The sequence below is a fragment of the Coloeus monedula genome, assembly GCF_965178545.1.
Source record: "Coloeus monedula genome assembly, chromosome: 6".
NCBI classification, from domain to species: domain Eukaryota; kingdom Metazoa; phylum Chordata; class Aves; order Passeriformes; family Corvidae; genus Coloeus; species Coloeus monedula.
Window position 1 is genome coordinate 18,087,587 of NC_138786.1, and position 25,637 is coordinate 18,113,223.

The 25,637-nt window shown below is 41.1% G+C and overlaps 1 protein-coding gene across 1 annotated transcript in view; it reads right to left on the reverse strand.

Moving 5' to 3' along the window:
* Positions 1 to 25,637, reverse strand: part of LOC309574714 (mucin-5B) — a gene marked incomplete at both ends in the record, with an annotated part of 41,499 nt that overhangs the window by 3,487 nt on the left and 12,375 nt on the right. Inside the window, 30 exons of the mRNA XM_082284541.1 lie at positions 386 to 481; positions 1,409 to 1,531; positions 2,144 to 2,184; positions 2,660 to 2,764; positions 3,370 to 3,547; positions 3,981 to 4,012; positions 4,389 to 4,510; positions 4,658 to 4,727; positions 5,574 to 5,752; positions 6,406 to 6,598; positions 7,122 to 7,305; positions 7,732 to 7,982; positions 8,278 to 8,455; positions 8,961 to 9,202; positions 9,838 to 9,930; positions 11,182 to 11,337; positions 12,411 to 12,448; positions 12,650 to 12,734; positions 13,164 to 13,292; positions 13,507 to 13,663; positions 14,528 to 14,764; positions 15,132 to 15,311; positions 15,755 to 15,865; positions 16,525 to 16,663; positions 18,403 to 18,554; positions 18,858 to 18,958; positions 19,343 to 19,395; positions 20,384 to 20,636; positions 23,672 to 23,798; positions 25,289 to 25,383. Coding sequence (XP_082140667.1) covers positions 386 to 481; positions 1,409 to 1,531; positions 2,144 to 2,184; positions 2,660 to 2,764; positions 3,370 to 3,547; positions 3,981 to 4,012; positions 4,389 to 4,510; positions 4,658 to 4,727; positions 5,574 to 5,752; positions 6,406 to 6,598; positions 7,122 to 7,305; positions 7,732 to 7,982; positions 8,278 to 8,455; positions 8,961 to 9,202; positions 9,838 to 9,930; positions 11,182 to 11,337; positions 12,411 to 12,448; positions 12,650 to 12,734; positions 13,164 to 13,292; positions 13,507 to 13,663; positions 14,528 to 14,764; positions 15,132 to 15,311; positions 15,755 to 15,865; positions 16,525 to 16,663; positions 18,403 to 18,554; positions 18,858 to 18,958; positions 19,343 to 19,395; positions 20,384 to 20,636; positions 23,672 to 23,798; positions 25,289 to 25,383 — 4,100 coding nt within the window. The remainder of the gene's footprint in view (positions 1 to 385; positions 482 to 1,408; positions 1,532 to 2,143; positions 2,185 to 2,659; positions 2,765 to 3,369; positions 3,548 to 3,980; positions 4,013 to 4,388; positions 4,511 to 4,657; positions 4,728 to 5,573; positions 5,753 to 6,405; positions 6,599 to 7,121; positions 7,306 to 7,731; positions 7,983 to 8,277; positions 8,456 to 8,960; positions 9,203 to 9,837; positions 9,931 to 11,181; positions 11,338 to 12,410; positions 12,449 to 12,649; positions 12,735 to 13,163; positions 13,293 to 13,506; positions 13,664 to 14,527; positions 14,765 to 15,131; positions 15,312 to 15,754; positions 15,866 to 16,524; positions 16,664 to 18,402; positions 18,555 to 18,857; positions 18,959 to 19,342; positions 19,396 to 20,383; positions 20,637 to 23,671; positions 23,799 to 25,288; positions 25,384 to 25,637) is intronic.

Here is a 25,637-nt window from a genome sequence, read left to right on the forward strand (position 1 = left end):
CTATCTCTGTATCTTCAGGGCAAAATAATGAAACTGCTTCAGATGGGAGCAGTGTGATGTGAAGCCAGCACATGTATCTCTGCAAGAGCAGCATTATACAATGTCACCATCCCTTCCAAAGTCTTTCTTGCTATTTCATGTCAGGAGAAGTGGAGGTAACATGATTTCCATTCCTTCCAGAGAATATAATTGTCAACATAGTAGTGCCTGTGAGATGCACACAGCAGGGAACAGCTACAGGGAACATCTACATTTACTTTGGAAACACAGATATTTTTACATCTCCTCGAGGTCCTCCCAGCCTTGAAATGCATGACACTGGTTGAAAAGATGCTGAGGTCTTTTTGATAATTCAGGCTTGAGTTTACAGCAAGGGAATGCTTACCTCAATGGTCACATTGCCAAATGGAAAATTTGCCACACATGCCACTTGCTGGCACTGGCTGCAGCATTGACCCTTCTCTTCCACATAGCGAAAACCCTGTAGGAATAAGGTTTCCATTTATCCATGTTAACCAATGTCTTGTTCCTGAAGCATCTTTGGATCAAAGATACACTGAAGATGGCAGAGGAAATGAGCCAACCTTCTGGTTTCAATTCTGTTGTCTTTAGAAATCTGTTGGAACCATTTTAAGCCTGACAATCAAAGCTGATAACTTTTCTGCCTTATTGAATAGTGACTTCTGGGTACTTCAGTTGCCACGAAGACCCTTTCACTGACTATTCTTCTTCAGGCTAACACACAAAACAGGTAAAAAAAATTAATTTAGCTCATGATTACTTGCACAATCTGGCACCATCGCTTGGTCTGATATCATTATCTGCAAGAACTGTTGCTGTCAGACCTGTGAAGATTTTCTGTGAAGATGTGCTGTCTTTTAGGTATCCATTGGTCTCCTGGTGGGTGTGGCTGGCTTCAGGATAAAGTATAATGAAAGGTTTTGTCCATTTTTAACATTGGTTGTGCATTTGACCTTATCTGGGCATGAATGGAAAGGCAACCACCCTCCTTATATTCAGGAACAGACGGAACAACTTGAATGCTGATTCTCACAAGTACTGAGAAGTAGCTGAGTACTCCGCACCCACAAGTCCTGAAAGTGTCTGGAAACATATAAACCACTGTGCAGTTTCCTCACAATCTTCATTTTTGAGCTGACAATGGGCAACACCAACAGAATGACACAAACATCTTTCAGCAGTCAGACTTTAACAGGTTTGCAATCATTTCCCCTCAGGGCACCTTTCCAAGGGTGACCTCTTAAATTTGCTAGAGCAAAAATAACCAGCACCCTAAAAAGGACTTACAAAACAATTAATAGAAGAGTCTGCTATGTTGCACTGAGAAAGCAGTTACTGTCCCTGTTTCAACTCAACAGCCATTGTCTGTGGTCAAGGAGGTGCTGACCTGCTGACAGGTGGTTTGGCATTGCACTGGAAGGCACTGGATGCGGTTGGTCTGTGTCACAGGATCCTGCTCATCCATGCACACACAGTTCTCGCAAGAGCTTTTAGGCACCATTGCCCCTGGCTGGAAATATAGAGGAGAGAGAAAACCATGACAAGAATTCAGAGGGTTCTGAAATAAATGTCCCCCTGGACTGTCAAAAAAATTAATGTCTATGAGATTTATTTTTGGAAGAATTTCCTGAAATTATTATACTTCCAGATCTCTAAAACCTTACCATCAGTATCACAAAATGAACACAAGGCTGACACTCCCAAGTGTATCAATGATGTTAAATGATTTTTTAGATAAATTCTAAGCATCTATTTTTGCTCAGTTTGACCAAGCAATAATCTTACAACATTCAAAGAGATTTAAAATTCGTGTTCAATCACAATTTTGACCCATCAACTCTAAAGCATAGGCAAGATCTCTTTTAGTAAGCAAGTTACTGGTCTCTAGCATTACCTGTTCACTAACCTATTCCAGAATCACAGATTGCTTGGGGTTGGGAGGGACCTCTGCAAATCACCTAGTCCAATGCCCATTTCCAGTAGTACATAAGACTACTGGCAGGGAAGAATTACAGGCCATTCTAATCCTGCTTTTTGTATGAGTGTTGACAACAAGAACTTCAGAGAATTCTGACTCAGGCAGCATTAACTCATAGGAAGAAGTGTCTGTAAGAAGACCTACCTTAAATTCAACTCCTTCAGAAATACATACTCCTTTTGGTACTGTAAGAAAAAAAAATTGAAAAGGTTGTGCTAGGAATGATGCAGTTACTGTACTCATCTCTGAATTGTGAGTGATTTAGAGAAGTCAAAGAGTAGAGCTGAACTTAATAGCCCACATGAAAAGGGAAAAAAAAGCAACTAGTACTGGTACTAGTTGTTATTCAGAAGCTCACATGTAGCATCTGCTTAGATGTTGTGTTTCAAGTGGGGATAATTCTACATGCTGGCATTTTCCGTAAGGTAAAATCTATTTGCCTCATGGTTTTTTTACCCATACTTGAAATTACTTGACCTTTTCTTTATTGTTAACCACTGTGCTGGTAACAAAGCCAATGGGCTTATGTGTGTGAATCTGGAAATATAATTTGGCAGCAGAGCTTCTGGATGGGAAGAAACTACCACCTCTGATTTTAACTCATTTAGAAAAATCAAATACTTCAAGGAATAAAACATCTTAAGGAAATTAAGTACTTACTACAGGAGAAGATAGGGCAACAACCATCCTCAGACATAGCAACTACTGGCTGGAAACCTAAGTCACATCCTGTTTTGTTGATAATGCAGGTTTTTATATCACATTCTGCAATAGACAGCAGAGATAAAATAAGCCAAAGCATCCCATCCAGCAGCATTACCTGCAGACAAAGCTTGAAAAAAAACATCCTATCACTATCACCAGGGTCCCCTATCCTTTGTCTTGAAATAGATACTGGGAATGGCCAGGATTAGGAGCAGGCTACTCCTGTGCTGTGGTGGGCATTTGGGACTGGGAGGGTGGAAGTGCAAAGTTGAGAGCAAACATGTATCAGGAACCTCCACAGGAAGCCTTAGGGAAGCCTGGAAGATGAACACATCCTCCCTTATTGGGTGGATCTCTGTGGAGAGATCACCCTCCCATCTCAGAAAGACAAGAGCCAAAGGATCCTGTGGAGCACCTGGTGATCCCAATGATCCACAGGGGATTTTCCAGTGTAAGTATCTGCCAGGTCATGGCACTAATTTAGAGTACAAATTGCACCAGAGGAATTCTCTTCTGATAGCAAGAGCTCCTGGCATGTAGATGGAAGAAATTACCACTGCAATGTGCCTATGTGAATCTGGTACCTGTGGGGCACCACATCTCCCTTGGGGATTACTGCTGAAGGCACATGATGCCACATGATGACATGTGAATGATCCACTCACCACAGACTGTCTCTGTGCAGCACGGGTCTTCCAGACGTGGTTTTATTTTGCGTACAAAGCCTTCTTTTGTGCAGTTGATAGGTGGAGATTTAGCACAAGGGCGGGGGAAGCAAGAGATGTTCAAGGTCGCTTCATCACAAGTACAGTATTGACAGTCATGCTCCCAAGCCTCTCTAGGCTATAAAAATAAGAGGGATAGCAGTTCAGTGAGCAAAACCTGGAAGCATTATATCAATGAATGCCTGCTGCAAGACAGTGTAGGGCTGAGTCAACCTAATTTATTGTGTAGGAAAATTGCAGTTCAAATCCCAGAGGGAGAAGAAGGGAACAGTAAGAAAAAATTGCATTATTTGCCACCTTCCTTTGCAGGTTTATGTGTTTCCAGGAGGAAAGCCTGATGATTCTACCAGGAAACTGATACCCAACAACTACTCCTTCTGTTTCTGTGCCTCAAGTGATTAAACAAGTTCTGGAGTTAATAAAATCTTCTTGATTTTCTCCCCACTGTCATTGCAGTTCACTTAGAATGAAAAGAAACAACTCGTGGTCATTTTTGTAGGAGGTCACAGAACCCAGATACAGTATAAAGATAGTATTTTCCTTTCTTTTACCTGTTTCACTGAGCCATCTTGTGCAGTGCAACCTATAAAATGAATTAGATGTTATTTTAAAGGTAACTGAATCAGGGAAAACAACAGAAGCAGAAAAACAGGAACAGAAGGAAAGTATTGAAATCGCAGAATCAGCCACAAAGAAAAAGAGAAATTCAGAGTGGAAAGTCACAGGTTGTAAACCCAAAAACATCTTAAACATGCTACTCTTTGTTCTTTTGAAAGTTGCACCTTCTGCATGTAAGAGCAGACAGAAACTCTCAATCTGGAATGCTTTCAGCCTCACTAGAACAGGTCAGTAACAAGGTCTCCCACATTTCCTCTGTACCCAAAACAACCCCCTTAACATCCACTTCTAGTCAGGCTCTTAACCCCACTCCCCATAGCACCATTTATACTATTTCTTACCACAAACAGACACACAAATGCCATCATGATCATTCAGCAGAATTTTTCCATCAGGACAGTAGCATCCTTCAACAAACAGCGATGTGATATTTTGGGAGGGAAGGGTGTCCATAACAACTCCTCTACAGAATTAGGATATAAATGAAAATGAATGAGAGGCAAAACTGTAGCCCAGGGCAATCAAGACACCTAAATCCCAAGGGAATGTCAACTTCAAACTTCCCTGCCAGTTTTCACATTATGGACTTGAAAAACTTGAAATGACCCACCTGCTGAAGCAAGTGTTTCTTTTTGCTTCACCGCATGGCTTGTACACCTGATCCTGAGGACAGCTGGCCTCTGTGGAGCATTGCAACATACAAGTTAAAAAGCCCAGACCCATGTATACCCTCCGATGCAGGGACACGAAGGGACAAAGCGTCCAGGCTACCGCAGCAACCTCCCGGGTGTGCACAGCCGGGCAAGGGGTCCCTGCAGCTCCAGCAAGAGGGGGCGACGGGGCCAGCAACACGCAAGTGACAAGACCAGCAGTGCTCACTCCGACTCGTGGGGTGCCCCGAGCAGGGCAAAGCAGGCAGAGAGAAGCAGTGGGTTGCCATCTAGTGTCCAAGCGCTGGGGAACACATGGGACTCCTCGGCTGAGCTACTGTGGGCCTGGTTCCCTCTTGCCCTAGTTCTGGACTGGATCAACCTCTTTGGTTTGTTCCTGCTTTTTCTCAGGTCCAGAGCAGCAGGTGAGGACAGAGCAGACCAGACTTGCTTCACTCTAGGGGGTGTTTTCCAGGCTCACCACACTGCCCATTCCCAGGCTCACCACATTCCCATTCCCAGGCTCACTCCTCTCCCCAGGCTCACTGCACTCTCATTCCCAGGCTCACCGCACTGCCCGTTCCCAGGCTCACCGCACTGCCCATTCCCAGACTCACCGCAGCCCCATTCCCAGGCTCACCGCAGCCCCATTCCCAGACTCACCGCAGCCCCATTCCCAGACTCACCGCACTGCCCATTCCCAGACTCACCGCAGCCCCATTCCCAGGCTCACCGCAGCCCCATTCCCAGACTCACCGCACTGCCCATTCCCAGACTCACCGCAGCCCCATTCCCAGGCTCACCGCACTGCCCGTTCCCAGGCTCACCGCACTGCCCGTTCCCAGGCTCGCTGCACAGCCCCATTCCCAGGCTCACCACACTGCCCGCTCGCCAGCCTCCTCCAGTCCACGCAGACCCCGTGGAGCCCGCACAGGGACGCGTAGGTCTGCATGCTCTGGCACTCCGTGCTGGGGTGATCCTCCGAGCACCCGCTGGCCACACATGCCTCATAGTAGGGCTGAGGGGGGACCACACCATGGCACTCTGTCAGGGTCCTTCACAAAACAAGGAGAAAAACCTTGGGCTACTTCCAAGGAAGAATTCAACTCCAAGCCAAACCATCCCCCCTGCCCCAGGCAAAGCCTCAAGGTACAACTACAAATTGTTCTCAGAGGCAATACACCCACACAGCTTAATAAAGTATGAGCCTTACCTGCCATTCTTTACAATGCTTTGAAAGGAAACAATATTATGTTGGACTGCTACCTGCAAAGGCTCCTACACAGCTCATAGCTGTAAGTCTGTATGCTGATATTTTTATGTTAGCATGTTTGAAAATCCTGCTTTAAACCACAAAATTATTTTAAAAACAGACACACACATTTTCTAACTATATTTTGACTGCATTCCATATCATTCAGAGCTTTCAGGTACTGAATTATAGCTAGTTCCCACTTGGCCTCTCTAGAACTGACAGGCAGAGGGAGTGCCAAGAAGCAGACTCTATTAAAGGAGAACTGATTTTGCTGATGCAGCTGAAAAGTATCTGCCAAGCTTAAGAACACACACATCAGTTCACTGCACCCAGTTTTACAAGGTATGCAAGACTTTATATTTTCTTCATATCCTAGAATCAGTTCACCCAAGACATTTAGTGAAGCACAAAATTATCTTGTGAACTTATTTTTACTTTTGGGAGTTGTCTTACCAGATGATTTTACACAGATTAGAAGGCACACAATGCTGATGATACCCAATCTTTGATGGTCGTGAGACACCAGGATTACAGAATCTCTTGGTAGGATGTGGGACTTTCCAATCTAATGCCATCTCTTTGAAGGACTCAACAACCTCACCATTCCTCTTCATAGCATCATCAGACTTCTGGTTGGTGCAGGTACCTGATAGCAATATAAAAGTGACCGTTCAAGGACAATTGATGCTGATGAAGCTTCTTTTAGAGAAAACCTGGGGGGAAGTTCTCCTCCTTGTGCAAAGGGAGCAACATGTGGGATCCTGGTAAGTTCACAAGAATAGTTTCTAGGAAGAGAAGGCTCAAAGAAACAGTTTGCCAGCTACTCATGAAAACCAGAATTGATGTGTTGGTTGATAGATTTCTCCTGGTGGTCAGAGTAACTGAGATGCACAGGACTCTCCAGATTACCTACATTTCTATATGAAGTAGATATGATGAAAAGGAAGGGCTTAGAAAAATTCTGTGTCCATCCACCAACAGACTGTGAACAGAATGAAAGGATATGACTTAAAACTCCATTTCCTGATAGTGTTTTTCCATTAAATAAATTTATTAACATTTGTGAGAAATAGTGAAGTTGCAAGCATTTAGAGATTTTACAAGGTAATGAGAGAAAGAAGGAGGAAAATTCACTGCATTAATTTTTGTCAGCTGATGAGGACACTCACCACAGAGTCCCATGGTATTGTTATAAAACTTGCTGAAAGGGAGTTTTATGTAAAATGCAAGTCGACTGTAGGAGATGTAAACCTCTAATTGAGGTATTTCAATTATGGTGTAAAGGCCAGAACTGGTTATCCTGATACCATTCTTGGAAGTGTCTGGGACAACTTTCTTATCATCAAACAAAATCTAAAAAGAAAAGAAACAAAAGGTTTTTATGGACACTCTTTCATTGAATAAGGTACATGATTAGTGCAACTGGAAAGCAGGGCAGCAGAAATTCAGACCTTAGGTGAACCAAATCATGTCTGTCACCGGCAGTCTATTAAGCAGTTGTCTAATATTCCTTTTTAATATGTTGCAATTTATATTTGGATACTCATATCAGGACAAAACCCACAATTTTCAGTTATGTGATAATTTCCCAGAATTTTAGTATATACAGATTTTTATTGACACAAAGCAAAAAAGAAAGTGAAGAAGCAAAGTAATTGCATTTCTTACCCATTCCATATTTTACAAGCTTAATTCTTTGTTGTGACAGGGCATTTAACAGTACAGTAATATAACTACAGCAAAATAATACTGAGAATTCATTTTAGCACAATACTTTACCAAGTTTGTTTCTTTTCCATGTTCCATTGCCTGTGTCAGAGTAACAACAGAGTTGGAGTAAAAAATGATAAGGGACATTGAACAAATTGCTCCACGAGTGGCAGCACAGTAGTAGTTGTCTATGTGAATCCAGAAGTTGTGAGAGTCAGGATGAATTGACTTCACAAGGACATAGGTGCAGTTTTCTTTAAAATGGTAGTATGCTCCATCAAAAGTCACATAATGCTCGTTTCCCCATCCACTGCAAATACCTAGAAGACAGAATGACAGGCTTCAAGTTTGGCTTTACTGAGCTTCCTGTAAGTACAAGCTGGTTTTTAACCTTTTTACTCACTTCCAGTCAGAGATTAAATATCCAGTTTGATACAGAAAAATTACCCTGGCAAGGACATCTGCTTTCAACAGCTGAAATTTCAGATGGCATTTCTATTGCATTGTATCTTACTGAATTGATATGAACATAATATAGGTGTTGACCAGATAGACTTATCTTTTTGAGGCCCTGCTGAACATAACATAAATTTCAGGAATTCTCCTGCAACTTACACTGACACTCAGAGACTTCACAGCAACCAGTTTCATCAGAGTGATTCGTGAATGGGAAACCATTGACACAGAGTTTCAGTTGCTGAGGTGGGCAAGTCATGACAGACAATTTGACGTTGTTTCCTTCTCCCAGGCAAGTGGCAGTATGGCAGTTTCCAAAATTCCATGTTTCATTAAACTATCAATGAAAAAAAAAAAAAGAGGAGAGGCAAATAACAAAGTAATGTAATAAAATCTTTAAAATCACACACAGCAACACATTCCATCCAGTTAATTGTCTAGCATGGCAATATTTGGTGTCTACTTTGGCTCTGGAAACCAGGCAATATGAACCATATAGGAATCAACAGAGCCTTGATATCTACTTTTTTTGGTATATATATTAAGGTCCTGACCACTTCTGGTGGTGGGACACTGCAAGATGTGGCTTCCTAGTCTTTGTTCAGCTTAGGTAGCTCTGCCAACATACAATCATTTAGGTGTTTCAGGTGAACAGAAGAATCTTCAGCTTATTCTTTCAGTGGTTGTTTCTGGCATACTTCTAAATCATCTAATTCAGCCACACCTACAGTCCAGCTGTAGTGCTGGATACCAGCATCAGAGAACACCAAATCTTGGCTGCAGGCAATGCATGAATGGTGGAATGATGAAAGATGAAACACATATTCTTCAAAGGCTCTCACCTTTCTGGGAGGGATGAGTGCAAGACAGTCACTCTCAGAAGTCCTTGTGGGAGCAGGAACTTGGTTTGTTACACCAGGAGCAGGTGTTGGTGGACAGGCTTCAGAATGTGGATCACATATCTTGACGGTCTGAGTATGACCAGTTTTACACTCTGCCCAAATTAATTCTATCTGACATGATTTATTGCAGACAGAGTAAGCACAATGACCTGATATGTTCACTGGCAGAGAAACATTTTCTCCTGCAAGGGCAAAACCCAAGTGTTAGTCCAAGGCCTGATCACAGAGCAGCTGCATACTCAGCCCTGCATTTTACTATCTGGGTCTGTACCCAAAAGCCATGCTCAGGGCACTGTCTGTGTACAGCTCCTGGAATTCAGGGGCTGAACTGGAGAGCAGTTAATCCAAATGGCTGACGGCTAATCTGAAATTCTGCTCTTAGATACATTAGAGGGAATTGAAAATGAGTACAAGAAGAGACAATACTGAATACATCATGGAGTGCATCTGGTCTTCACTAACACCAGGAAGTAGGGGAAGCAGGAGATACTAATAGATGAAGAAAGGTCTTTCCTCCCCCATTTTTGGATTATTACTGTGAGTTACAAGCTCATGTTCAGCAGTTTGGGATTCACAGCTCTGCTGACATCAGCAACTGCTATAAGTTTCCTTACACCAGGGCTGTTCAAACCAGAACAAAGTTATTGCATGTGGGACAGTTGTAGTTCTGAAGGTGTTAGCTACAGTTCAAAGATGTAACAACTTCTGGTAATGTCTAACTGTGACAGGCAGAATGAGCACTTGCTGAAGCACTTTCATCTATCAGTACATCTTTCCATGTCAATGGTACAGAAAAAAAAATCGCATGGTTTCTTACCCATTTGTATCAATTGTCCATTGTCATTGCAGAAGCAGGGAGTGGCTACCTCTGATGAGGGAGGTGCAGATGTTACATATTGCATATGTGGTTCTGCGGGAAATCAAATCAATTTATATTAAAATCCTCCACTACTCTACTTTCAAGCTCTATGACATCTCTTACATTCTCCACAACCACTAAAAAAAGAAAAAAAAAATCTATTTTTTTTGCCCCTACTAAATTCTGTACATATCCACACTCAAACCATCCTCTGTATTTATAAACACTCTCTTTATTACCCGGTATGGTGCTGCAATAGTACACACACACACTCCCACTTGTATGTATTTTCTTCTATATAGAATACAATAAAAACCCCTTCTACTGTCACTTATTCATTCCAATTTAACATTTCTAGTCCTGCAGTACTTCACCTGACTTTGGAGAGGTGACTGGAGAGGTGACTTCCAGTGGCACTCCATTTGGATTTTTAATACTTTCTTTTAAAGAAACTGTTGGTTTAAATAGAGACAGATCAATGCTTAGACATTACCAGTAGACATTTTACTATGCCACGTACAGTCTGCTTTCAATAATCCTTCCTTTTCTAGGTATTACTCCACTGTACTTATTCCACTTGTTAACATTTTCAGTAAATACCAAACACACAGGCTCACCATCAAGTATTTAGCTCTTCCAATCACATGAGTAGAGAAGCTAACTTTTACTTTTCCTTGTTGCCCCTGTATAATTTGCTACCAGGATAATAAATTTTTTTTTAGCCACTTATTTTTATTTGTAATAATCATGTGGCAAATTTCCCACTCTCTTTTCTCTCTTTTTGCTTCCTATTTTCTGCTTTTTCACATTCCATTCACTATGGAAAATCCCTTTTAAACAGGAGTTAACTGCCAGGAAGCTTTATTTTCATATTCCAGTGACCCATATGAGACTCACTTATTCCAATGCAGAAAACAGTACAATAAGAACCATAGTCTGTTATAGATGATAAGATGGAGAAAAACAAGATTTAGAAATATGAAATATTGAGACTAACAACACCAGAGTGTCAAATGTGATATGCTCAAGCTTATTGTAAAAGTTGTAGTGAAAAATCTCTGAATCTTTCTATTGTCTCTTAGCCTCACTGACAGTAAGGTCAGCAAGAATCTCTAAAAGTTACACTTTTGGTCCTCCCCACAAGACCCACGAGCTCTGATCCCTCAGTTTTGAAACTTCAAAAGTCTTAAATTCTGTTCTTATCCTAGACATGCAGTAGGAGTCTTTTTCCAAGATGGATAAATCTTATTACCATTACAGACTTCCACAGAATCACCACCAAGCCTCTTATCAATCTAGTACCTTTTGCTGGTGTAGGTGGAGTTCTGCAGGGGGTTAGGGTTTTAATGATCTGTCCATTAGGGCCACAGACAGCTTCGCCACACTCGGTCCCATACACGTGGCTGTGCACAGTTTCATTTAAGGTATAGGTCTTCCCATTGTGGCAGCAAAGGCAAACTGAGGCACCAAAAGAGAAAATGCCATGGCAACAGAGAACACTTGCAATATAAATACAAATGAAAAGCAAGCTAAACACTGCATTTACTCTTCTGAAGCTCACACAGCATCAAACATTAATTACCTGGCTTAAAAAACTTTCTCAGTTTCTACTTGAGAAGCTGTGCTGGGAGTCTGTCTCATTTATTTAAAGTGTGTTGGATTTTTCTGGTTGCTGGTGTTTCTTGGAGTCAGCTTGCATAGAGGAATAACTGGTTGGTAAAAACATGAGAACTGGTACTGCCCTAACCCAGCATGGAGCACAGGAGAACTCCCCCTGGGCAGGGAATGTGACTGGGATTACTGTCTTTCTGAATTACAAAACACTGGCTCAGGAGGTGTTGCACAACTGTTTCCATCTGTGAATGAGGAGCATGCAGTGGTACAAAATTTCATTTAAATATATGAGAAACTCTCCAGATTTCGGAGACTGTATATGTAAGAACCAAAGGAAGTGTATCTACTACTGTAACAAAATCAGCAAAATTGAAAATGTGTTGTCTACTGGGTCATCCTGCATTTTGGGATGTGATTTCTCCCAGATATGGGAATGAACTGATACTCTACCTTAGCCAAATGTGTCCTTTAGGCACACAAACATGTATCTAATAAGCTGTCTTAGCTTATTTTATGAAATTACTGGTCAAGAAACGGCACTTCTACAAAATCTTCCTTGTTCTGAAAGTACTTATTAAGAGAGATACCACGAATGGCCTGCTACAGACTGACTATCTATCTATCTATCTATCTTCACTGACTATCAGGGAAAAGTGGAGAAGTGGAGAAGTAGTATTTCCCTGCATAAGATGAATCCCACATATCATACCTCTCTCCTTCCTCCATATGATTATCCTTTAGATAGTTCTTGGGGTCAAAGGCTGCATTTTGCTTATCAAACTGCATCTGCACTGCTGTGCATCCACCTATTAAACCACCTATCTGGACTCCTATTATCAATACATTTGCAGTAATGTGATGTTGGGTTGTTTCAGTCCTGCCATCACTCAGTGCTTGGTGAGAGTGGTGAAAGTTACCTTTGGAGTCTTCAGTGCATAGTTTCTCTTTGGGGTCACTGAAGAGAAAGAGTAAAAAAGAATTGTTTTATTGAAATAGTACTTGGAATAACAATGTCTGCAATTGTACCTACTTTTACAAAAAAGCCTACTCCTGGAGGATTTAATGGTAATTGCCACTGCCTATAAACATTAACAAAACACTTCCTAGTTTGTCCTTTCCAGCCCTATCCTACCTTTCTTACCATCAACTGACCTACCATGAAGTGCAGTTGAGGAGGGAGACACATTCCCTGCTCTCCTCATCAAAATACGGCTTGTCAGGACTACACTCTGGGTAACAGCCTGGAAAATTAAACAAAGCATTCTTAGCCTGGGTTACACAGATACAGGAAGGTACATAAATACCTCTACCAAATACAGATTTGATCCCCAAATGAATGTGATTCCAGTATGAATGTTCTTTTTACTACCGATTATTTCCCAAGTCCTCTTTTTACCTCTCTCCCCAAAGTTTTAATTTACTCCGTTTGTCAACAGATAATTATTCTTTGCAAATTTATATTGAATGGTGTTTTATCTCTCCATATATTTAAAGGCAACAGGAAAATGGTGCTATGAATGGCACCATCACACGGGGAATTAGCAAGGCATGGTCAATGAGCTTCTGGGACAGAGGGGATAACCTTTCAGTCACCTGGATGCTTAAGACGTTTCAAACCAGACTAGCAGCTACAACTCCCATAAACTGCATTAAAGTCAAGGAGGAACTACCTTCTAAACTGTACAGCAAGTTCCCACATTTCCCTTGTGGGTTCCTGCAGGTCCTTAGACAAGGGGCTCCACAGGGTTTATAGAACCACTCATGTTTATCAGGTGGATTGTAATAATCGCAGAACACAGCTGGAACAGAAGAATAAAAAAACCTTTAGGCCTCAGACACGGGGCAGGGGCTATTTTTAAATCTTGTTTAAAAGATTTTAATAAGATAAACATGATAAAAAGAGTTTGTTCAGTCACATATGCATAGTGTTTTAAGTGTTCTGCTCTTCTTTATCCCATGTGCCTGAGCACAAGGAGCACTGCTTTCTGTGTGCGTTTTCAGCACAGTACTTACGGCAAATGGCAGGGGTTCTCCAGTTGATACAGACACCAGCTCTGCTGCAGCTCCTTGAGTAAGCAGCAACTGAGGTACAAAAGCACTCACAGTCTCCCACACTGTCACAGCCACAGAAGTCAGACACACAAGATTCATAATATGGAATTGGGTTCACCTGTCAAAACAGTGACAGATCTGTCACCACAGCTGTATCTGCTGCACTGCGCTTAATGAGGGAAAGGGCTCTGAATTTCTGTCATGCACTGGCAGTTTGTCACAGACTGGGATTGTCATGAGGGAGCCATGATATTTTACAACAGGTAGTTTTCTATTTTCACCTGCCTGGTAGAACCGGACTCCAAATCTTCCCATTCTCATATGTGTAATGCTGCCACTTACACTCAAAATGTCTTCCCAGTGACTGAACTACTTTGTTTTGGCTTAGCACAACTACACAGCGTGGTCACTCTCCAGCTGAGAGACAGTGGTTAAATGAGTATAAAAGTAAATCCTTTTTCCACTGAACTTCATGTCTCTTGTGTTTTAACCATTGCCAACATAAACTAACCAAGGAAATTAAGCCAAGTTTGTTTTTAAAATTGTTTATTAAAGTGCAGTGAAGCTTTGTACAGACATTCTAATTAAGAAGAGTAGCTTTTTTTCTGTTTATGTTAATTAAATCTGTGACTAAAATAAACCAAATAATTCGTTTCTTTAGATAACTTGAATGAACTTCCCAAGGATGACCATACAAACAGTCCTAGACTAACTTATCTCTACATTTCACAGATACCTAACTTTCTGCTTCTGGTGGTCAACTATTATGCTCTTTATCTTCAGTTGTTCAAAACAGGCACTGCTGTTTCCTCAATACTGGGCAACAGGATTTAACTGGCATAGCTGTGAAGTGAGGTTTTGAGAGAGGTAGCCTTGTACTAGTGTGTAGTAGCCTAGAATAGTAAAAATATGCTGCAAATGTGCTGCAAAATAGCAACAAATATCGAGTGGGAAATTATTGAGGATGAGAGAACAGGATTACCTTACTGTGACAGGCTTCAAAGATGTTACTCTTAATGATGCTGCAGTGCTTCTGTCCCAGGGCAGACTTGAAAGGCTGATCTGCACACAGGTCCGTCATGTTTATATTTGAGCAAGTGCTTGTTATTTTCCAGCTGTTTCCAAACTCCTGGATGCTCATCTCCATGGACTGCCCTCTGGTTGTGAAGTCATTCCTTGAGCGGCCATCAAAGTCCCCACAAAGACCACAGACTTTTCCCTGTGTAATTTGTGTAGGCACAGTAAATGGTTTGGTTATTTTGAGTGCAGCTCCCTCTTTGACAGAAATAAACTATAGAACCTGTAAAGGCAAAATAGCTGCAAGTTTCTAAATAGACATTAAAAAATGGCTTAGAAAAAGCTGGTCTTCAAGTGACAAAAACTCTCTTAATGTGTTTCCAATACTTCTAGCCCCAAATACTTTGGAGTGTTTCATACTGACTGAACAGTGCAAGATATGGCCTGCTTGCTGCTTCTTCTTGCCCACTAAACCAAACTTTTTTTGAAGCCCTGCTTTTCTGGGGCTCCAGTTCTGGATGCACAACTCTGAGTTTGAAATCATAACTGCCAGTCCATCCCATGCTTACCTGGAAAGATGGTGCCACATGAACAACAACAGTAGTCTTTTGGTCCCACATGAAGTTCATCCCTTGATTAGTTTCAATTACAATATAACCTCCTCTGAGGTCCACTTTGTAATTTTTCTCAGCTCCTGGATCAGTGGCTATCTCCTGAATTCTTCCTTCCAAGAGCCTTATTTCACTGCTCTACAAAGGAACACATACATTGCATGGAAGGAAATCAAACAGAAAACTTAGTGCAACAGCACTGGCACTCTGCCTCTTGTTCTTTGTCTTATTTTTCTGTCATCTTCACACTCTGTCTTGGTTCACTGCCAGATGTGTGAGCCACAGTCACAGATGCCCAGAGCCTACTGTCACAGATGCAAACACACACACACACACACAAATGCGCATGCATGGAGTGCTGTTGACTCCTTGCATCTTTCCCCTCATCCACAGAAGTGTTCAATCTATGTTAACATCAAATACCTAAACCTTTCCCAAATTCCCTGCCTTTGCTTGCTGGCTGTTTGACTTCCTTATAGGTACTCTCTAGCAGCAACTGAGCTGGAATCTAAGAAGATGATACAATAATTCCTAGAAAATCAAGACTACAGCTCCTTAGTTATAGCCAGATCTAGACAAACCTCAAAAATCAATGTGATCTTTAGGGAGCAGATGGAGTGTGACTTCCCACAGGCGTTGTTCTGAATCACAATCCGGAAGGTGCCAGCATCCATGTTATTAGGGCAAAAATCCTTAGAAAAACAGATAACATTCTATTAGATCTTGTCTGGCACCTAGACCAGTCATAAGCATTTTCAGGAGCTCTAAATGAAAGACTCACTGATCTGACTTCTTTATTCACCAAAACTCTAGGAATTTTAGAAGAATCTGGTGGAAGATGACCTGGTGGCAGGTTCATACTTGACGAGGATTTTCAAAAACCAAAACTAAGGGCTTGTCATGGCAGCAGTCCAAAAAGGTAAAAATGTGTTTTATTAAAATTAGCAAAACCAACTGTAATTTGGGGATGACAAAATGTCTCACTGAGTGCTGTCCCATTACATGCAATTATTATGCATGAAGCTCACACGTTAACCTCTGTGTTCTTCTGTCACAACAAAAATAATGTCAGTCTTGGGTGGCTGAGAAAAACACTTTACAACACCACGCCAATTCCTTTCCCTTGAAAATGATGAACACAGTGCCCTCTTGTGTCACTTCTGAGGGTCAGTTTGCTTTGTTTTACGTGGAAAATCTCACTGTATCAGCTCTAGGTACAAGAGGAGGGGAGCAGGCTCTGCTCATCAGTGTTGGCATTTTTGCATAGGAATGCCTTTTAATTACCCAGACGGGAGCCTACAGTGTAAGCTGTGAAAAGCATATGGATGGGAAAGTGAAAATAAATCGATACCTGAGCTAGGATATAGTCACAGTCTCCCAGGAAATCAAACTTCTCCCCATCAAAGCTCATGTAATGCCCGTTTCCATACACAGTGCAGGTTCCCTTGCAGGGATTGTCCGTGCAGTTCCACTGCCTTTTGTTGCAGGTGCTGGGAGGCAAAATGCAAAGAATCACAATGTTTGCATGAAACATGGGCTTTCCTTAACCCCAAACAGGAGCAGAATAATTAAAAGTCTTCTTGTTTGCAGTGCCTTTTCAACTGCTCTGAGATCATGCCATGAGATGACACATCAATCAGAAAGGTCATGTTTACTACCCAGACACACTTATTCTGTTATTTCCTTCAAATAGATTTTAAATAATTGAGTCCTGGCAGCAGACAGTGGGGGTTTAGGAAACAAATTCAAGGTGAAGAACTTTTTATTATTTCTGAATAATAATCTGTGAGGAATCATGTTGCAGTTCTGTTACAGTCATGTGAACAAATATTACTTCTGTCTTTCCTGGAGTTTGGCTGAGGTGGAGAGAATTTTTTCCCTCAGCAGCCCTCATGGTGCTAAGCTTTGCATTGGCACCTAGAAAGGTGTTGGTAACACCCCGGTGTTTGGGCTACTGCTGAGCAGCACTCCCACAGCATCACTGCTGTCTCTGCAGCATTCTCCCCCTCACCAGTAGGCTGGGTGGGACAAGGTTTTGGAAGGGGACAGAGATAGGATAGCTGTCCCCAAATGGCCAAAGGGATATTCGAAACCATGTGATGCTCGGCAATAAAAGCTAAGGGAATGGGGTGGCTGGGGTGGGAACAGAGTGGCAATTGTTATATTTGTTTTCTGAAGCCCTACTCCTTAGAAAGTGGGCTGGACATCACCTGCTGATGGGAAGTAGGGAATAAATATTTTCCTTTTCTTCTGCACACAGTCTTTGCTTTTGCTTTGTTAAACCATCTTTATTTCAACCCATGAGTTTTTTCCATCTTATTTTGTCCTCAGCCTTGTTCTGCTTAGGAAAGTATTGATAGAACGGCTAGGTGGCCACCTAATGTCCAGCCAAAGTCAACCCATAACACTTTGACAAACCTTACCTCTAGTTCAGGAGGACTGTATACAGAAAATTTAGTTGTTACAGCCCTGATGCAGAGACTGCATTTTCTTTCCCATGTGTGTCCTCTTTTCATAAGAAAACTAAGCCCTCACTGCAATAAAACTTCTTAATAGCAACTTCTGTGATAGCAACAACTGCTTACCAGGTTTTGACTTCACATGTTAAACTTGATTGCCTGTACCAATGGTGCTTAGACCAAAGTGTTTCTAGCTCTTATTTTCTGTGCATCCATTTGGCAGAACTATATAGTCTCATCCTTGTTAAATAATGGATAAAGATTCAATGCATTTTACCCACCATGATTAGTAATAACAGTGAAATCTATGGCAGCATTATTGGATCCAGAAATTGGAGCAACTGGAGTATTAATTTATCCTGAGAACTATGCATCTGGAAGCACTGCAAGTCTCAAGGGAGGACCATTGCAATTCCTCTTTGAACAAATTCAGTCGTTTTTCAGGGTTCAGCTGTGTGCAACAGACACAGACTCAATCCCCCTTATTGAATGGGCAGCTGCAGACCAACCAGGGTAAGGCTGGTGTTTCTGAAGCTGGTGGGAAAGCAGAAAAGGATGGAAATCGTTTGACAGAAGATATTAGTGCTTGTTCTCCCCAAGTGCAGGCTCATGCAGCATGGTGCAGAGAAATACTTCCCCTTTTATTTTTACTAGCAGCCCAATGGCTGTCACGATGAAGAGGAAGGCTTCAAAGCACAGGCTGCCCCACGGGTGCATTATGGACTGACAATTTTAACTGTTATAAAGCAAACCTCCCTGGGATAACATACCATGTGTTGCAGTCCACTTTGATGGTTTCCCCAGGTTTATAAAAGTGTCCTCCATGGACACATGGGCATTGATCTTTGGGAATACATCCTCCGCTGCCATCCAATACCAGTCCATCAGGACACATGCAGCCAGAAACACATTCTGTGACATACTGCACGTTTGAAGATACAAGAAAAGACAATTTGTTAGTGCACAGAAAGAACAGGGAACCAGCAGAGGTGTGCTAGCTCTGGATGCCAAAGTTTTGGATTTTTTTAAAAACTCCTTAATTGCAAGCTAGTGGCAATCATGCTACAAATATCTCATGGGTACAGTGTTAGCTACAGCTGCTGTGTTATCAGTGAAGCAGTTGGTGTGTGCCCAGCATAGCATGTTCCCATCAGTGCTTGATAAGGGCAATCCTACATGCCCAGCCACACTGTCCTATGCCCCTGCTGGGAGGTGAATTCCTTACACAGTGCATGTCCTGTGTCTTGCAGCTTTTCTGACACTCTGATCCAGTCGCTCCGGGACCTGCAGAGCTGCAGTTGAAGTAATACATAGGAGCTGGGCAATCTGCAGTAGGAGAAAACATTTCAGGAAGGTAATTTAGAGAGAGCAATAAGGATGCCATCAGCAATTGCAAAACCAGCCAGAGGATTTCAGAGGGAAGCAGGTGTCTATCATTTAAAGTTTCTAATAGTTTTGCTTCTGCCCAATAACAGTGCAAGGAGAAGAAGGCAGATAACTTATAAGTTTTGGGAAATATCCTCATCTTCTAAAGAGTCTAGTAAGTCTGGTGACATTTTACAAAGACAAATGTTATCAATAACTAACACATTTCAGGGAGAATGAAAAAATGTGCAGAATACTAAAATGTTACAGAAAGTGAGAGATAACATAGAAAAACATTATAAATACTGGCTGACACCATAATGCCATTATTTAACAAAATCTCACCTTTTACCAAGACAGTTTCTCCAATGCAGTCTAATCTTCCTTGAATGCATTTGCTAAAGAGATTCCATAAAACAAAACACATCAGCTCTTTGCACGTTTCTCCCTCACTAGAGAGAAAGGCACTGCAAAGCTTCACTTGTCACATGAATAACAAATTCCTATCAAAATGAATATTTGGTACAGCTATCAGTTTCACAGACATGAATTATCATACCCAGAAGGAAGATTAAAAGACCCAGCTCTTAAATACTCTTCCTTCATCTGCCACAGGTTTATTGTGTGTTTTCCCTAAATCAAGTTTTTTCTAAGCAACCATTTTCCACTCCATGAGATAAGACTAATACTTTCTTATATAGGAGATCTCTTAAATTACTAAATGAATATGTGATTACAAAATAGGCTAGAATCCTCAGCTGGAAGACAGACAGAGAATATATAAACATCTAAAGATATTAAAATAGCCTTCCCCTGGCAGTGGTTTGCATTGCTGCCCTAAGCTAGTTGAAAATGCAAACAATGACAATTGGTTTTCACTGCAAATGCAAGTTAATTTTGTCATTTTTAGTACTTCCCCCAAATTTTTCTCTCTCTCTTAAAAAAAAAACAGTTTAAAAACTGAAATTTGGGTGTTTTTTTCCTGGACCATTTTTATTTTTTAAATAGTCTGCAGGATGGTGTGGTGGTTTTCACTTCCTGTTTTCATTCCTAAGCCTGAAACTCCTCCAAGCCTTCTGTCTTCTAGAAAGCTTGCTCCCACTGTTTATGGATATTTTTTTACAGAACAATGAACTTTGCATAGAGATAGATTACAAATATTGTTCTACTTAACATGTTTTCAGGTTCCTGTTTGCTAGCATAAACATAGGATCTTAACCTTTGTTGTGGCTGCACTTCCTGCCAGGGGAAGACACAATCTAGGAGAAATTTGTCATGATTCCTAACTGAAAAATGATGCCATTCATGGATTGGGGCAGAGACTTCCCCTGCAAGCCCTGATGTCCCCAGGCACCGAGCAGCCTTTGCGTCATCAGAGCAACTCACCACATGAGTTTGTCCTCTTGGAAGGAGTTGCCAGGCTGAACAATCTTGCCTTTGTAGTAGCAGGGACAGTCATCTGGAGCTACACATTCCTCCTCATCGTTCAGGTAGGTGCCTGCAGGGCAAGTACAGCCCTCCATAGGCGCGATCTGAACCTTGCACAGCGGGTCAGGTTCATCCAGCGAGCGGCAAGACTGGTTACAGTGCTTCACACTATAGTTATAAACCATAGTCTCAGGACACTCCTCAGAGGGATCTTTGCAAGAGAAATAAAAGGGATGTATGGCCTTCTTTGTGCAATCATCTCTCATGATTTTAGTATGTCTTTCTGCGCACTGGTAGCCATAAACGTGCTTTTATCAAACTACCAGACCTTGTCTCCCAGGGATCTGGGGGAATCTACTTGCATAGCCTGAACTATATGACACTGAATACTGAAATACTCAGCAGGGTGAATCTTTTTGTAACTTCCACAATTTACATTTCTATCTTATGCCAAGAACTGAAACCAATAACTTCTGACTTGTTAAAATTTTATTTTCTGACCTTTACTGATTTCTTTGGCTGGGAATAACTTAAGAAATGACCGTATTTAGTAAGAGAAAAATTTTGACATTAAATGGCAGTAACAAGGAACTCTGCTAATCATTTGATGCTACCAAAGAAAGGGTGTTTCAGTTCTCACAGATGTCTTGAGGAAAACTCTTGTCGTCATCCTCTGGGGAAATGAGAAACAACAGTTTCTAAGATTTCTGGATGAACCAAACAGGTAAATACCAAAATCTAAAGAGCTCAACTAACCCTGTAAAACAGTAAAAATCTGGTTTATTTTCACAGGCTGACAGTATGCACCACCACCAAAGCTGTGTCATAAAATCTGCAGTACTGCAGATCCATTGGGATGACATCAAATTTTGTCAGGGAACATCACCCACATTAAGGCTGCATTTTTCAAGAAAGTCTGGTATCCAGATTCCTTTGAAATTCAATGAGAACTGGAGATCTAGTCATCTTGGGCCTCTTTCCAATTCTGCAGATTTAACCCCACAGCTGTTTTTCAGACATACACAAATGCACTAGAAGGTCCAGGGGAGCTGATCATGGGCACCTGTGCTAATCAGCCTTGCAGCAATGCTAAGAGCTTATCAGCAATAGGTTCCATGCTTAAATAAAACTGTCTATGGTTTTCCAGTCCATAACCGTGGCACACTTTCTTAGATTAGTTAGTGTGCTAGGCTTGTGTACACATTCAAAACCAGCACCTGTACCACAATAAACCAGTTGGATTTCTGGTCCTAGCTGGAGCAAACACATGTAAATCAGGCAAGCCATATTCTCCTATTTTATAGGCATTCTTTGAAGATACAGCAAGTGGTATTTGTAAGTCAAAATAGGCCAAATAAAAAAGATATTAATAAAGATGTTGAATATGAATTTACATGTGTCTCAATTGTTAGCTATTAATACAACAAAATAATGTGTCTACTTTCTCCCTTTAAATTTTCGTAGAGGAAGAAGATCACTTTTGATTAAGTGAGATCTGGTAGGAGAAAGGTTACTTGATTGTAGTGCCCATGGTCACAGGAGTGACACACATCTTAGACGACAAATCACAACTGGAGGCATGAGTGCAGAGAACACGAGCATTCCAAAGATACCTTCAAGCTAGCTTGCACAGGGAGCACTAGAAAAGCAGTGCCATGACTTAGCAAAGACTGCTCGCCCCCGTGATCTGCTGGGCAACCAGCAACTCCAGTGGTGGTTCCTGCTTCTGCTAAAGAGGGTGTAACAGGTGAACACAGTTAGCTAGCAGGGTTTGCTTGTTTCACACACTCTACTGACTGCAGTGCAGACATCTGCTTAGGATACAGCCTGCCTTGGATGCTGCCTGCGGAGTGGCTGCAGCTTCAGGAGCTGGAACAGTTTTTCCAACCCCCGCAATGGGACAGAACACAGAGTGAACATTGTGGCCCATTTATTCTTTCACTCATGAACAGTTCAACCTTCACTCTTATCACAGTCATGTTCCCAAAAGATTATTTCTTCTTAAATAAGTCCTAAAATGATTGTGCTGATTAAGCCCTTAGCATTTTTTCTCAAGGCTACTGCACTATTTGAGTCAATATTACCTCCTGTGCCTTAAGAACACATATTTCAGCCAAACCTATGCTGTGAACTAGTCTTGATTTGCCATAAAAAATGTCAGTAATTCTATGTTGGGAACAAAGCTTTCAATAAACAGTGGCTGTGTCTAGTGCATAACTCTGCAGGGTTCTAGGACAATTTACTGTGGACTATACTGTGTTCCTTTGAATTATTTCAGCACAGGTTTGTGAAATTGTTCTTACCACAGTCTTAAATGCTTTTGAAAATGCATCATCCTAGTTACATTGTTTGCCTCTATTAACTTACCCAGCTGGCCTCTAAGTCAGGCAATTAAATAGATCATAGCTGCATCAAGCTCCAAAAACATAATCACTGTTATGTTGTCTATTCAGATGTGCTATTAGTCAAGAAACCCATACATCTATTTTCATGTTGATACAGGAAAATCTCACTTGAACTATCTGACCATCAATGACAAAATGGAAATTTTGAAGCAAAATTCAGAATCCAAGATAGTGAGTTTTATTCTCAGGTCTTATGCCATCTTATAATAAATTCTGGCAATGCCAAAGGAAAATATATACATATGTGGACTCTGAACTCAGGATTTGGTGACAATGTGTATGTCCAGGAAACTTCTGTTCATTTTTTAGATAATCCTGAGCTGAAAATGCCTTTAAAGATTTTCACATTCTCAGATACCACCAATATCTATTTATTAAAATACATTACTATTTTCCTGCAAGATGCAAAAATGCAGTTAATGAGAGTGATGTCATTTGTATTGTCTGAGACAAGAGGACTGAATATACTGTAAAAAAGATATTGGAATTAAAATACATGGGGAAGCCCATGTGTTCAAAAGTAAACTAATTGCTAACTAAACCTAAACTAAAACTAACCCTAACTTCTGGTTTGATTTGACTAATATGCCTTGTACTGTTTTGCTTCTCTGAGTACTGAATTCACCTAAGCTTTTACACAAGGAACATGCACTGTAAGAGCATTAAGCGACCATTAATTGATTTTGGCAGGATGAAGAATTTTATAGAATAAATGCTTATTTTTCTTTTTCAGAGACTCTCTAGCTTGATGACTAAAGACAAAAGATACTGACTGCCACAAACAGGGCTATACTGAAGCTGTTCCCCCATATCCCTGCCCAAGGAATTTCAGTTCACATACCACAGACACCCTGCCTCCAGCCCTGCAGGGACATGCCTGCTGAAGCACAGTCTCTGGAGTAAGTAGAGAGCACACTGCACAGTGCAACTTCACTCTTCTCAGCATTGCAGGTGTCATACATGCATTTCTAAAGGACAGAAAAGGATGTGGGTATTATTATGTCCAGCTCATGGAAGAAACAGAGAAACATGTAGCAATTCAAAAGCAGTCAACCAGTATCCTTTTAAAAAGGTATCATTACCAATGAAAATATCTCTAAGAGAAAATGTATGCTAATAAATACTACGGAAATGTGAGAAATAGCAAATCAGTTACAGAAACTGCAATGATATTATGTCTAGCACTCATTAATAGATGAATAGTAAGAAAGATGAGGGCACCTATAGTTCATTAAAACACTAAGAAATGTCTATACCAGCCTCCCATGAAGATGTACAATCTAGGACCTGTATTGTCAAAATATATCAGATGAAAATACTGCACAGTGATGACTGGCACTTGTGTACCTATCTAGTGAACAAATAAGATACACCCAATTACATGACAGGTGCATGACAGCAGATGGTTTCTAGAGAGCCACTCATATGTAATGACATTTTAAGAACTAGTTACGTAAGTATGGCTGGGATTTAAAGCTTCAGTTCTTTTTACTGTGTGAGCTGTACAAAAGAGCACAGACACAGCCAGTCACTCTAGAGCAGTAGAATCATACTGCATAGACAGTGACTTATACTGCCATTACTGATGTTGTGGAAGAGGCTTTCATGAATCATAGTTTAAAATCTGATGAGATCAGCAGAAGTAACAGACATATCTGTAAGAAACTGGTTATTACTTTTCCTTAATTGAAAATTGCAAAATCCTATTTTATTTATAGTTTACATGAATTCTCAAGTATGTGTATTTTCCTCTGGGAGAGGTAACACATAAGCCATATTTGTAAAGGTACCTGAAGACATACTACATTCTAGGCAAAATTTCAGGCTCAGGTATTTTCTCAGTAATTTGTATCACACACACACACACCCCCTGAATGAACTTTCTGTGTTTTTGCAGGAACTTCTTTACCATCCACATAAATGTGACAACTCTCTAGCTCAGCCAGCTTCCTCAGAGCTTTATAGAGCTGTACACCAAGAGAACAGCTTCAGGCATTCAAAACACAAGGAGACCAACACAATTCCACGGTAATAAATGAGATATAAACAATGTAAATACATAGTCTCTCCCCAGATGGGAGTTTTGAACCAAGTCAGAGGAAATCTATGGCGCTGGTAAAACTCTCAGCTCAGTTTGACACAGAAACACAGATTCTGCTCGTCAAAGAGTGAACAGTTTTCACTCTTTGAAACTTTGAAATCTTGAACTGATTTATTTCATTTTGCTTCTGGGTCATGCAACAGATGCCAGTGATGACAGTCAATTATTTACACAGCTGTAGCCAAAAAGGCCCATCTTGGCACAAACTCTCATTTTATAATTTTTCTAATCAGCATCAGTGAATTTCTTTGTGACCAGTCACTACTGTAACCTATTTCAATCCCCTACGCCAGACTACCTTCATGGGGGATCAGTCTCTGGACTAGATTAAACGACCCATTTGGACCAGTGCCTTACCTTGATGTACACAGAAGGGTCTACAACAGAATGGCAGGCAGCAAACACACTGCTTGTATTGGACAGAAGAGCACACCAGTGCTGGGCAAATTTTTCTGAAGTGGGAAAAAATATCATTGTCCATAGTCACTTAAACCACATTACTGTCTGAATTAATATTCTTATCAGGTATCACATTGTACTAGAATGTCCTGAAGTGTTTAGATAATGCTGGATGGAAATACAGGTCATTAACATATTAAAGGAAAACGCATAGTTGGATGGACCAGCCATCTTCCTAGAAGAAAGGTTTCACCTTCCAAGTATTAACATTATTACTGCAGCTGGATTTGCAGAACATATACAAAAC